Below are 14,985 nucleotides of genomic sequence, written 5' to 3' on the forward strand. Positions count from 1 at the left end.
TTGAAAGCACATAACACCAGACTCAAGAACAGTTTCTATCCTGCAATTATAAGACTCTTAAATAGTTCCTTAGTGCAATAAATTAGACTCTTCACCTTGCAGTCTATCTCATTATGACTTTGCACCCTATCGTTTACCTGTGCTGCACACTTTTTAAGTAGCAGTTTCACTTTATTCTATAATGTTATTGTCTTACCTTGCTCTACCTCAATGCATTTGTAATGATCTAATCTGTATAAACAGTATGCAAGACAAGCTTTTTGCTGTATTTCAGTACATGTGACAATACTAAGCTAATCCCATTTCTGTGGACAACTTAATTAACCAGCTGAGAGGACAAGAGATGATTTTGGTTTGGTGACAAATTTGAATGAGAGCACCCACAAAGTGTTCCATTTCCTGAGTGGCCCATAATGCTGTAACCCTAAAATTGTTCTTGAGTTTCTGACATGAGCCCATGACCCTTTGACTTCAAAGTACAGGGCTATCACTAAGACTTATCAGTCTATAAAGCTCTCTGAAGTATTGTGTTATTGATGTGTAATAATCTCTCCATGATAGTCAACTGGTTTCCCATATAACCATATAACAATTACAGCACAGAAACAGGCCATCTCGGCCCTTCTAGTCTGTGCCAAACTCTTACCCTATCCTAGTCCCACCAACCTGCACTCAGCTCATAACCTTCCATTTCTTTCCTGTCCATATATCTATCCAATTTAACTTTAAGTGACAACATAGAACCTGCCTCAACCACTTCTGCTGGAGGCTCATTCCACACAGCTACAACTCTCTGAGTAAAGAAGTTCCCCCGCATGTTACCCCTAAACTTTTGTCCTCTAACTCTCAACCCATGCCCTCTTGTTTGAATCTTCCCCACTCTCAATGGAAAAAGTCTAACCACGTCAACTCTATCAATCCCCCTCATAATTTTAAACACCTCTATCAAGTCCCCCTGCAACCTTCTATGCTCCAAAGAATAAAGACCTAAGTTGTTCAACCTTTCTCTGTAACTTAGGAGATGAAACCCAGGCAACATTTTAGTAAACCTCCTCTGTACTCTCTCAATTTTATTTACATCTTTCCTATAATTTGGTGACCAGAACTGGACACAATACTCCAGATTTGGCCTTACCAATGCCTTATACAAATTCAACATTACATCCCAACTCCTATACTCAATGCTCTGTTTAATAAAGGCCAGAAAACCAAAAGCTTTCTTCACCACCCTATCCACATGAGATTCCATCTTCAGGGAACTATGCACCATTATTCCTAGATCCCTCTTTTCTACAGCATTCTTTAATGCCCTACCATTTACCATGTATGTCCTATTTTTATCAGTTCTACCAAAATGTAGCACCTCACATTTTTCTGCATTAAACCCCATCAGCCATCTTTCAGCCCACTCTTCTAAATCTTAATATTTTATTATATTATATCTTAATATCCTAATATCTTAATAATGTTTTATTTTTGAAGTAGTTTCTCAAGATGTGGGCCGAGAAAGAATTCTGGTGACATCATTTCTCACATTTGTTGAAGGATTGGTCTTTGTTCAAAGTTCAAAGTTTTTTTTTATCAAACTAGGTGTGTGTTACCATATACCACCTTGAGATTCATTTTCTTGCAGGCATTCACAGTAGGACAAAGAACTACAATAGGATCAAAGAAAATCTGCACACAAAGATTGACCAACAACTAATGTGCAAAAAAAGACAAAATGTGCAATTAAAAGAAATAAATAAGTAAATAAATAAAATTGAGAATATGTGTTGTAGAGTCTATGAAAGTGAGTCCATTGTTTGTGAGATCAGTTCAGAGTTGATGTGAGTGAAGTAAATTATACAGAACGATGCTATGAAACTACTGGCAAAGCTCGATACCGCCCATAGCTTAGTGGACTTGTTTATTAAGTAATCATTTGAAATATATGTACATCAGGGTAACCTTGATCACTGTACTAATGCTTTGCAGTTTACAAGGTGGTCCACCCACTTAAATTCTGGAAAGTGTTTTCCTTCTCTCCTCTTTTCCATACATCACACACCATCCATCATTCAAGAGATTTGGAGATCCACTCGTATTGATCTGCCAACTAGTTGGTAAATGCAAGACATATCTGGTTAAAGTTGGATGCAGGTTTTCGCTCTCTATCTCTGGAGGCATCACTTTGCTTGGCAAGCTCAGCTGTGATTTGCCACATTAAGGGAACTGCTTCATGTGAAATCAGAGGCATCAACCCTGAATCATTCCACATTTTAAGGATCATATTTGCTTGTTTTTTACTGGCTTGATTTAAGATTGGCTATTGATGCGTGCAAAATGCTCATTTTTGTTCCATTTGTGGTAAAGAGATTTATATCTAAATACTTTCTATTTCTAACATCCATTTGTGACATTTCAGTCAAAGAAGGGCATCTCAACAACAGCACATGGTATCTGGAAAAGTTCAAGCAGTGAAGAACTGAACAGGTGTGGGGGAGAGAGCAACAGCAAGACTAATGTGAAAGAAACTAAATCAGAGTGCAGAAAATCATCATTAAGTAAGTAAAATAATTCCTCCATCTCTTAACTTCTCTTTAAAGTACCAGACAAATTCATATTCTGCAAATTTGACCGCTTAGGAAATGTTCACAAATTCATACCATGATGTGTTGGAAATATTCAGTAGGTCATGCCATTTGGAAATGAAATGGAAGTGGGGGGGGAAGAGCGAGAAAGAGAGAATATTATTATCTACTGATGACATTTCAAAAAAATCTGGTGCCTGATGAAAAGTCATAAATCTAAAATGTTTCTCTTTATCTCTGTCTTTCTCTCTCTATGCCTCTGCCTTGGTCTTTGTCTCTCTGTGTCTCTGTCTCTGTCTGTCTGTCTGTTTCTTTCTCTCTCTCTCTCTCTTTTTCTTTCTCTCTCTTTCTGGATCTCTCACTCACTCTCCCTGTCTGTCTCTCTTTGTGCCTCTCTCTCTTCTATGAAGCAACCTTAAACTGTAGGTTAAAGCAAAATTGAGAGGAAAGTGCTGACTTCTCCTGAATTACACATGGCAACAGTAGTTCCTTTCTGCCTTTAGGGATGGGCAATGGAAAACTAAAGCTGAAATGATCAAAGGAAGTGGACTAATCATCTGAAAAATATGCCTTGCTTGGCAATAGAGTTTTCTCCCTCCGTTATGCTCTGCCATATAGCATATAAACACTAAATGATTGCATACTAGTGCAAGTTGAAAGTATTTCTAATCTCCCATAATGTCTATTGGGACTATGGGTAGGCAAATAAACAGTTCTTAACCATCATTTGTCATTCTCATTCAGTTTACAGACATCTTCAGCCGAGGTCAAGGCTTGCTGCTATTGCTTAGCATTTGTATGAATCCAGATCACAAGAGATACAAAATGTTGGCTAGGTGTAAATGTTACAAATAAACAATTTGATTTGATCATGAATCTAATTACCTAAATCGTAATACATAAACTGTGTAGTAGTCTCTTATCAGAACAACAGGTGAGTGAGCTTTAGATGTGATCTATGAACTGAGTTTAAAGAACATTGGTAGAAAGATCATATTTGTTTCAACAACCTAATCTGTGAACATTGCCTGGTCGTGCAATGCTTGGTCTAATGCCTGAATAAGTAAAGGGTGCTGAGGCTTTGGAAAGGATGCAGAAGAGGTTTACCAGGATGCTGCCTGCTTTAGAGGACATGTGAGCTCATCAGAAGAAGATGGACAAACTTGGACTGTTTTCTATGGAGCAGCGGAGGCTGAGGGAAGACTGGATAACGATCTGTAAGATTATGAGTCATAGATAGGCAGGGACTATCTTTTTCCCAGGGTAGCAATGTCTAATACCAGAGATAATGCATTGAAGGTGAGAAGGGGTTAGGTTCAAAGGGGACGTGAGGGGTGGGTTTTTCACTCAGAAAGTCGTGGATGCCTGGAATGTGCTGCCTGGTATGGTGGTAGAGGCAAATACATCAGAGGCTTTTAAGAGATGTTTAGGTAGGTACAGGAATAAGAGGAAAATGGAGAGGTATGGACATGTTGTAGGTAGGAGGGATTAGTTTTGGGTATTTTTTGATTTACTTTTTGCTGGTCTAGCACAAAATTGTGGGCTGAATGGCCTGCTCCTGTGCTGTGCATTTTTATGTTCTATGCTCTATGTAATATGTAAGTAATGGTGATTTCTCTGGCCTTGTCATAAATTACCTTAAATAACAATTCTAACCCAAATGAAAATGAGGACAAAGTAAGAGGCTATCCCTCATTATGGAGAGAGTAATTATGTCTATCAAGTAGATTTTGGCTCTCTACATTTTTAGAATGAACTTACTCCAAGTTATTTCACTTTTTAAGAGCTACAGCCAAATATATTTCATCACTTCTTGCTTTTAGGTATATGTGCCATGATGAAAGACTATTATTGATAGAAATTTGGATGAACCTTTCCTTCATATGTGGTTTCTAATTATTTAAAGTAACATAGGTAATATGCATTGCGAATTCCATACAAAAAATAAACTAGCAACCCCCCACATCCTGAATTAATTATTGTTTGTTCTTTGTTACATCACAGCTGTCTTCGGCTGAAAGCTAATTAACATAATCTGTGATGATGGATTAACTTTTAGCCTTTTCACTCCTTTGTAATTTTATTGGTATATATTGTCCAATTTTTATTTCCTTGTAATGATGTGTAAATTATTTCAGAATGAAGTTCCAGTCATTGTATTAGAATCATTAGCCACTCCATGTGGCATAATTCTATTATCCTTCACTTTTCTGGTGGTCAGACAATCCCAATTTCTGAATAAACGCTTTTCATGGAACAACAATGGATATATTTCTGTGATTGACTGAGCTTTGATATAACTTGTGCCATAGGATTGCAAATTGTGAGCTTGATAGACTACCTCTGCAGTGGGCAATGTCAAATGACTCTTTTAGATAGAATATAGCAGTGGGCACGACTCTGTTCAATGCAGTCTCGGCTTTGTTGTATTTTAAAATCTGATCTTGGAGAGTTACTTACCTTTTGCTGCCACTTTCATGTGTCTACATTTTTAATCAAATGTTGACATTTTCAGATTCTTTGAAAAATACTGTGACATAAGGTTGCTCACATGAGGGATGGCAAATATGCCAATGTTTAAAACACAGCTATAGTGTTGCCAAAGTATAGTGAAGAATGTACTGTTGACACTGATAAAATAGTGTCCCTTTTACCATACTTAGAAAGACACTGTCATCATGAAAACTTAACCAAACTTTTCCTACACTGAATTACATGGAAGTAAATTTATAGAAAATGGTGAATTGAAAGGATCATTGTCCAACCATAGTATTTCATAATAGCTCAAAATGTTTTGTTGGCAGATATAAATACTAATTTTCTCTAATTTTTAATGGGGAATATCCTAGTGCATAAATATATCAGAGTAGTTAATCATAGACATGAAGATTCTGCAGTTGCTGGAAATCCAGAGCAACACACACAAACTGCTGGAGGAACTCAGCAGGTCAGGCAGTATCCATGGAAGTGAATAAGCAGTTGACATTTCAGGCCGAGATCCTTCTTCAGGATTGAGAAGGAAGGGGGAAGATTTCAGAACAAAATGGTGGGGGGAGAGGAAGCAGGTTAGCTGGATTCGTGATGGGTGAAGCCAAGTGGGTGGGAAAGGTCAAAGATTGTAGAAAAAGGAATCTGATAGGAGAGGAGAGTGCACCATAGGAGAAAGGGAAGGAGGACGGAACCAAGGGGAAAGTAATAGGCAGAAATTTGTTTAAATGCAGGAGAAATTCATATTCATGCATTCCGGTTGGAGTAGGTCTTTTAAATGGGGCTTTTGGGAAATGTATACCACTAGTAAGGCTGATACTGTTGACTGTTTTTAACTACCCCTGAGAAGGCGGTAGTATTCTTCAATCACAGTAGTCCGTCTGGTGAAGGAAAAAAAGTTCTGCTGGGTAAAAGTCCTCGTGTATCAAATCAGTTGCAGCTAAGGGTGGAGAAATAGCAAGTTTGTGTTTAACCTGGCCAAATGTGAAGTGTTACACTTTGAGAGATCAAATATTAAGAGACAGAACACTCTTAATGACAAGACCTTTACAGCGTTGATGTGCAGAGGCATCTTGGGGTCCAAGTCCATTGCTCTCTGATAGTGGCTACGCAGGTTTATAGGATGGTAATGAAGGCACATAGCATAACTCACTATTTTTTGCACATCTTTTGCACTACTTATTTAACTTTATTTAAATAAATACTTAAACTTAAACTAGTACATTTAGCTCAATTAAGTGGCTGTCCCATTTAGTGGAAGTTTCATGGAAATTGTTAAAAGGGATCGAAAAGACAAACTACCATTTAACTGAGCAACAACTTACATATTAAATGAAATACAGAACAAATTAGAAAACTACTAATACCCCTAATACTAAGTTATAGAACAGTTTTATACAGTTCTACAAAACTATGTATTAGTTCGTAATAGTTATCAATAGAGGAATTCATCTGCTGCGTTCTGTTAATTGATGATAAATAAACAAAATCAATTCAGGCACTTAGTGAATTACCTTTATACAATGCTTTTGACAATGGCATCCTCCAAATCTTTACTTTCATTGCAACATTCAAGATGATTGTCGATACCTTCATAATTCATAACTTGTTGAAGTAATTAACTTGTTTCATTTTTACTCCTGGCTATTTCCTGCATCTCCCAGCCTGAATGCTTGAAACCACAGTAACCAAAATAGTTCTGAATTGTCTTAATGCTTATTTTTTTCCAACTATCAGTGACAAAGATCATTGATTTTTGAACACAACACACGCAACTATTTAAATACCGTCTGCTCTGAGCTTGGTTCAGTGTCTAATGGCCATGCAAGTGCACATGACTTATGTAGTTAGAACCTGTTCAGCAGCAGTCCCCTGTCTCAATTAGTGCACCAAATAAACAAAGGGAACCCAGGCTATATTCTTGATTTAGTTTATGTTCCAAATAAATGGCTGAACGGATTAAATGATGGCCCAATTAACTGGAATTCACTGCATATAAAAGTCTTGGGCACATATATGTATAGCTAGGGTGCCTAAGACTTTAGCACAGTATTATAGTAATTTTATGTATTACACTGTACTGCTGCTAGAAAAACAACTAATTTCATGACATGTGTGAGTGATGATAACCCTGATTCTGATATGTGTCTCTATTGTGGATTGAGAGTGGGAAGGGGGCAGGGATAAGAGAATCATAGTTGGGAAAAGGGGAAGGGGGGGGAGTGGGAAGCACCAGAGAGACATTCTGTAATGGTCAATAAACCAATTGTTTGGAATCAAGTGACCTTGCCTGGTGTCTCAGGGCTGGGTGTGTCTACACCAACACCACTCTTTCTCTGCCACCTGTCTCACATCCCTCCTGTGGTGCTCCACCCTCGCCATTGCCAATATCCTTTGCTCCCAACAGATATACAAACTTGCTCTCACTCCATGTTGATACATACAGCGCTGTTCTTAGTACAATACAGTCTTAGACACCCTAGCAATTTATATACACATTGAATCTTTAGCACTAAACCTTCCTCTTATGACAAAAGTGTTAAGATTTTCTAATTTATATGGTTGTAGTGATAACATCTTGGGGCAGTGACCCCTCAGTAGTTAATTCACTGTAATCCTTCATATCTAGCAGAAATGAAGGATTACATAACTTCCTAAAGATTATGTGAGATTTTAAGTCCGTTATTAGGTTTAATGTTTACTGTTGTATTGAGCTTTTTTTTTCCATTTGTGAGTTTTTTATCTCAGTTGAAGCCATGTTCCAAATTCAGTGAAACCACTGGAGGTGAAATGAAATTTTAAGTGGTCTTAAGGCTTACAGACTGACAGTACAATGGCATCACTGACAGGGCTCCTCACATTGTGGACGGTGCTTATAGGGTTGGGAGTTATCTGGGTGGGATTTGTGGCCCAGGTTACAAGCCCCACTGTAATACAGAAGATCCTGTGATTGGCAGAATCTCAATGAACCAAATTGTTCCCCATCTGTGCTCAGACTAAATCAGGCAATAAAAAATGTTGAGGCTTTTCCAGTTACTCCTTCCTGATCTCTGACCACTTAATGAAAATGTTGCCATCCTCAATATGTATGCTATGATCCAGGTACATTTTGAAAAGTAAATGAAGCTAAGTGTTTTTTATGAACCCAGCTTCTTCCTTGCTATCAAAGGGCACAATGTTTTTTAAACTGCTATGTCATGAAGCTTAACAAGTATCTTGTCTGTCCATTCTCAGCAGCAATCGTGCTATAAACCATTAGCTTTATCCAGAGAAACCCCAGTTCACAATCAAGTGCCATTCGCTAATGAGAATCAAATTTGGGTGGAATGCCACATCAGGGATACTAATTCAAAATATCTTGCACACAGTCATGTCTGAACCAGCTCCAAATGAGAACATTTTGATGCTCGTGACAGCAAGACACTTTTATCCACCAGTTGTGCATTACACAGTATTGACAGGATTATGTGCACCACTACCATTCCCCAATGTAATAACATAAGGGAACTGTATCCACTGGTGGTTTTACGGTATTAACGGGACCTGCACCCAGTGTTATAAATTAAAGACCTAGATCCAGTATTTGTGTACTGATAGAACCATGCAGTCCATTACTATCCCTTAGCATTATAAAATAGGAGTCCTCTATCTGCAGTCGCGTACCCACATAATTGGCTTGTGTCCAACAGTATTGCATCCTTGAGTCTAAAACTGTATATGAACCTAGATCTACACTCAGTATTCAGAAGATTCAACAGATCTTGATATGATCACTGCATCTCTGCTGCCAGACCCAGAATGGCCTTAATCCCACGCCCAGGCTAGAGAACATCTGAGGCAAATTTGGATGGGTTTTGTTCTCAGGCTAAGCCTCAGATGACTAGGTGAAAAGTTGAGTTCTCCCTCCTGTATTCAGCTGCAGTCTCTACAGTGCTCCTATGGAGCCACCAGCGTTTCTAGCCCTGGAATTAAAGTCACCCAACTAGAAATTCACCAGCTAGTTTTGCCCTTTTCCCTGATTGGCAAGGTCATCCAAATAGGAGCTTTGTGGGCCTTTATGTTAATCCTGACTCTCAGTAGAAATTACAAGCCAAAAATGTTAGATAATGGGACCAAGTTTTTGTTCACCAGTTTGGACTATGGTATGAACCTAGAATGGGAGAACACTCAATGCTCAGAAAACATAATTTAGAATGTAAATAATTAAAGAGGAAAAAAGAAAGCAGGTTGAAATTGGAGTAAGTGTACTCTTCAAACAACAATCTTTATAAACAGGCTGGACTTGGAGGTCAATAATTCTAAAAAAAATGTACAAAAAGCAAATGCAATGGTCTGGTGTGGTGATGACACCAGCTGTATGCCTAGTAACAGATTTCAAGCATGGCTGTGTAGAAGTTCTAAAATTATTTCCTCAAGGTGACCTTGAAAATATTTCAAAATAATCAAAAGTTGTGACTTACAGTTGCTCTCTATGTCCGATTGAAATGCACCTCAATTTAAAGGCAGGTAAAAACATTGAGATTAGTGCACGAAAAAGGTATATAGTTCTGGTACAGAGTTTAGATCAGAAGTTTGTATGCTACAATTTTGATGTATTGGAACTTCGCCATATAAGGCAAAGAAAAAGAAATAATGAAGCTTTCAAGTGAGTCCCCTCATGGTTATATCAGGATGGAGCATTTGGTTCAATAACTCTAACTTTAGACACTCATAAAAGAAAGAAAAACCTGTAATTGTCAGCCACATAGTTAATCCTTAGCCTTGTGTCACTTTTCTATACATGGAATTTAAAAGACTTCCTCTGATACACAGGGCATCAGCCTTTACAGACAGGTAGGTTATTTGGTAAATGCTGCTGAATGCAGTTTGTGGTACTGATGTTTGCTTTGAGAAAGGTTCCATCAAAGAAATCCTTTTGCAGCTCAAATCAGAAGTACTCCCTGCGGTGCTCTGTACTGTTCCTGCCCTCTTTGTTGTTGCTTTTTTTCTCCCGTCAGCTTATATTGAAACCTGGCATTTGAAATCAGACTGATATTTGATGATTAATCCTCTTTTCATCATGCTGAGAAAGCCATGTTTAAATGCTGGAATAATTTGCACATCATTTAATGAATGTTTGCTTTGAAACACTTACCTTGGTCTTTTTTATTCTTTCTTCTTTTCCCCTGTAGATTTGTATTGTTGGTTTTTATTACGCCGAAAACAAATCAGCAAACACTGCTGTTGTCTAAGGATCATAAAAATTGTTCAAAGAATGTCTATGCAGAAATGTCCATTAGTTTGATTTAACAATCAACTTTCCTTTAAGAAAAAAAACCTTCAGATAAACCTGACACTTTTGTCTAACTTATGTAAAGTTCTCAAAAAATGCAGATGCCAGAAATCTGAAATAAAGACATAATTCAGGAAATACTTAACAATAGACTGAAACAGAATGAATATTTCAGGTCAATATACTTTCATTAGAATTAGGAAACTTAGAAATTATCTAATAGTAATAATCCAGAAAAGAGCATAAAAGATAAAAACTTAGAAATTAAGCTTTTGAACTTTTCTTGATTTTGATGAAGAAAAGATGACTTCAAGTACGAACTGTTTTTCTCTTCACAGATGCTAGCTGAGTTTTTGAGTGTTTCCAGCATTTTCTACTTCATGTTTTGTAAATTTATGACTTTGGTCTTTGATTTTTCTGTCGCTGGTAGTAAAAGCTACGTTTCAGAAGCATTATTTAAATTTGTCGAAGTTTTACTCACAATTACTAAACGATTTTGTAGCAGTTGACCATCCTATATCAAGTAGGAACATTTTCGACTGTTAAACTGTGAGGAAATTGACCATGTATTGGCTTAGGGAGTGAGATTTTACAATAGCTTTTCATTGGTGCAAAGACCCTAGTGTATTATAGAAGTATCCCCATGTAGCTGTTGCTATAGAGGAAGCATATTCTCATAATAATTCCAATTAAGCATGCTCAGTGGACTAGTGAGAGAGGCCCATTGAGGATAACTGAATGATTGAAGGATGAGACAAAGGCTTTTCAATCGTTTTGACTATCTTCAATTCAGCAAGAGCATTTTCTTGCAAGTTTTCCTATTCACTCAAACTTCAAATATTATATTTTTCAGTATTTTGTTTGATCCTGTTTACCAAGCACAAAGCTCCTTAAACCATAGATTAATACCTTTTATTTTCTAAATCACTGACTCTGACATGGGATCTCGAATAGTTGGAGAGCACCATATTAGTAAATCCTGTACTATGCCAGGGAGATTGTTTGCACAAAAGATTTGAAAGATGAAAAGCATTATTCTCCTAAAAAAAAATCACCCTGGTGTCAAAGTCTCTTGATGTTTTTTTTAACAAACTTCAGTATGAGAATAGCTCTTGAATATCTAATTATAAGGTTTTTTAAAGACGAGTGAAACTTTACACATGCATTTAATGCATTTACGCACTGAAATGCACCATATTTATAATTGAAATATTCAGTGTCATTATTTAGTACAGAGCAATAATGCTATAAATACTTTATTCACAGTAAAATTGTGTTAGATATAGAACATTGAATGTGGAATAGTTCAGCACTAGAACAGGCTCTTTGGCCCACTATGTCTGCGCCAGCCAAGATGCCAGTTTAAATGAATCTCATCTGTCTGCACATGATATATTCTCTCTATTCCCCGTCTGTCCCTGTACCTGTCTAAGTGTCTCTTAAATGCTATTATTGAATCTGTTCCACCACCTCTTCAGCAGGCGCATAACTAGTCCCCAGTTAATGTACAAGATGATATTCCTTTTACTCAGAGCAGGTGTTCTCAGCCTGGGGTCCATGGACTCCTTGGTTAATTGTAGAGGTCCACAGCCTAAAAAAGTTTGGGAGCCCCTGATTTAGAGCATTCTGTGTTCTAAGTAGGTATATTAATATTTCATCTGAACATTTCATTGCTTTTCTAGCAGTTGATACGATGTCAATTCTGGCCCCTGTCTGTAAGCAGTTTGTACATCCACCCTGTGACTGTGTGGGTGTGCTCTGGGTGCTCTGGTTTCCTCCCATATTCCAAAGGCATACGGGTTAATATGTTAATTGGTCACATGGGTGTAATTGGGTGGCACAAACTCATTGGGTCAGAAGGGCCTGTTAAAAATAAAAATAAAGTTCAACATTCTGTCAACAGACAACACCTTAGCCTTATGATGTTGGACAAAAATTCTCTTCAATCGCTCTTTCAAAGTTTGTAAAGTTGGTAAGTCAGTGACTTCACTGGTTGAACCCTAATTAAGATAGCATGTGCATGCAAAGAGAGTGGACATCTAGAAGGATTAAAAACAGAATGTTTCAAAGTACCAGTGCTCTCTCTAGAAACGAACGATCACCCATACCCGAGAAGGAACTAGAAGCCACCAGTTCACTCTGCCTAAAGAATCATCTGTGATACAAAGCAGCAGAATTGACCTTGTTTACTGATACTTGATTGAATGCCACTCAAGCAGGAAAGGTAGAAGTGTGCTGTAGCAAGCAAGATTTTGTTTTTGACTTTATTTTGTGTAAGGGAGGGTTCTCAACTGGGCCCCCATGGACCCCTTGGTTAATGGTAAACCTCTATGTCATAAAATGTTTGGGAACTCTATTTTAGAGCTTCAGTGTAATCCAAAACACAATTGTCAAATGTCAGGGTCACATTGTTATCAACAAAATTATTTTATTTTAGCGATGAAGCTAGTAGAGTAAGCCCTTCTAATCCTTCAAGCCACGTTGCCCCGGCAACTCCCCGACAAACCCAATTAATCCTAACCTAATAATGGACCATTTCACAATGATTAATTAACCTACCCAATGCATCTTTGAACTGTGGGAGGAAAGTGGAACTCCAAGGAAAAGCCAGACTATCCACGGAGAGGACTTACATGGACTCCTTATAGAACATTGGCAAAATTAAACTCCGGTCTCCAGAAACAGTGTCGTGCTAGCCATTACACTACATGTGGCGTCCAGTGTAGGACTGTAGGATATTATAGATTGTTCCTATTTATTTATCGTAGAGACCACAACATTTTAAATAAATATCCAAATGAAATTTATAATAATGACATATTGTTTTAATTTTTTCATTCACCTTTCTAATTAATTTTCATTAATATATCATTTGTTATAGAATTACAGGCCAGAAATTTCAGATATTCCAGGGGGTTAACAGGATACATCAATCACTATCTTAATGATACATCAGTAAGGTTAAAATAACAAAGAGGCAACAGATAAAGGTTATTATTTCAGAATAGATACATAACAGCAGTTATCATCATTATGGGATATGTGGTCTGACATGAGCATCATGGTCTATGACCATGATTGTTCTTGGCAATCCTACAGAAATGGTTAGCAATTGCCTTCTTTTCGGCAGTGTCTTTACAAGATGGGTGACCACAGCTATTATCAATACTCTTCAAATATTGTTCCTGGTGTCAGTGGTCGCTTAACCAGGATTTGTGATATGCACTAGCTACTCATACTATCATTCGCTATCGCTCCCATGGCTTCACATGACCCTGATTGGGGGTGGGGGTTGCTAAGCAGGTACTACACCTTGCCCAAGCATGACCTGAAGGCTAGAGGAAGGAAGGAGAACCTTACACATCCTTTGGCAGAGGATTGTCTCCAATCTGCCACCCAATAACAACAGTAAAATTAAATAAAATCAGAAACAGAATCAGTATTAGGGCAAAAAATTACTGAGGTAGTGTTCATGGGTTCAATGACCATTCAAAAATCTGGTTGCAGAGGGGAAGAAGCTTGTGGTTCCTCCTCCTTGATGGTAGCAATGAGAAGAGGGCATGTCCTGGGCCACCTTTCTGAGTGCTAAATAAATGTTCATCAAACAATTAAATTTCTTATACATATTATCATAGTCTAAAACAAGGCTTTCCAACTTGGGGTTGACAGACCCTTTCCTTAATGACATTAAAAAAAAGGTTGGGAACCCCTGGTCTAAAGTCCAGCCATAAAGAAACCTTGGTTAATTTGTAATTTTATGGGAGAACACAATGTAAACCTAAAAGCACAATTAAAATTAAAACACTTTGAAAGCTGAAATATCTTAAAATGAAGAAAATAATTCAGATATACTACACTACTGGTTCACCATTCACCCTGTTGTGACAAACCTATGTAGAGGATTGTGCTGCAACTCAATAATCCTAAAGATAAAATTAAATTAATAATTTTTCAAAAGCATAATCACTTTCATTACCAGATATTATCTAACCACTTACTTCTTCAATTTATGAACACTATCTTACTTCATTATCTTCCCAGGTATTCATTTGCATATTTTAACAACTTTCAATGTACAACAATTTGGTCTGTACCATATATTCATCCTATTGATCCTAAATCAGTCATTTCATATCATTTGAAAGTAAAATATAATATGTTCATACTTCTGCACTTAAAACATTCAGAATTTGTTTTTAAAAATGCAAGCACTAGGAAAGCTGCAGATGCTGGAAATTCAAGCAACACACACAAAATGCTGGTAGAACGCAGCAGGTCAGGCAGCATCATCGACTGTACCTCTTCCTATAGATGCTGCCTGGTCTGCTGCGTTCCACCAGCATTTTGTGTGAGTTGCCAGAATTTGTTTTTCTTTTTTTTTGATGCATTCTAACTGGCTGCATCAGCATCTGGTATGGGAGTGGGAGCTATTGTGCAGGATTAAAGTAACCTGCAGAGAGTTGTAAGCTTAGTCAGCTCTGTCTTGGGCACTAGCCTCCATGGTATCCACGACACCTTCAAGGAGTGGTGCCTCAAAAAAGCGGCATCCTTCATTAAGGACCCTCATCACCCAGGTCATGCCTTGTTCTCTTTGCTACCATCAGAGAGGAGGTGCAGAAGCCTGAAGGCACACTCTCCGTGATTCAGGAACAG

At 37.7% G+C, this 14,985-nt stretch overlaps 1 protein-coding gene across 3 annotated transcripts in view; it reads left to right on the plus strand.

The window, feature by feature from the left end:
* Positions 1 to 14,985, plus strand: part of arhgap15 (Rho GTPase activating protein 15) — a 737,150-nt gene that overhangs the window by 395,943 nt on the left and 326,222 nt on the right. For all 3 annotated transcript variants that reach the window (XM_072258610.1, XM_072258612.1, XM_072258613.1), the window contains exon 9: positions 2,408 to 2,546. In XM_072258610.1, the coding sequence (XP_072114711.1) occupies positions 2,408 to 2,546 (139 nt within the window). The remainder of the gene's footprint in view (positions 1 to 2,407; positions 2,547 to 14,985) is intronic.

Source organism: Mobula birostris, chromosome 5, assembly GCF_030028105.1.
Source record: "Mobula birostris isolate sMobBir1 chromosome 5, sMobBir1.hap1, whole genome shotgun sequence".
Lineage (NCBI taxonomy): Eukaryota > Metazoa > Chordata > Chondrichthyes > Myliobatiformes > Myliobatidae > Mobula > Mobula birostris.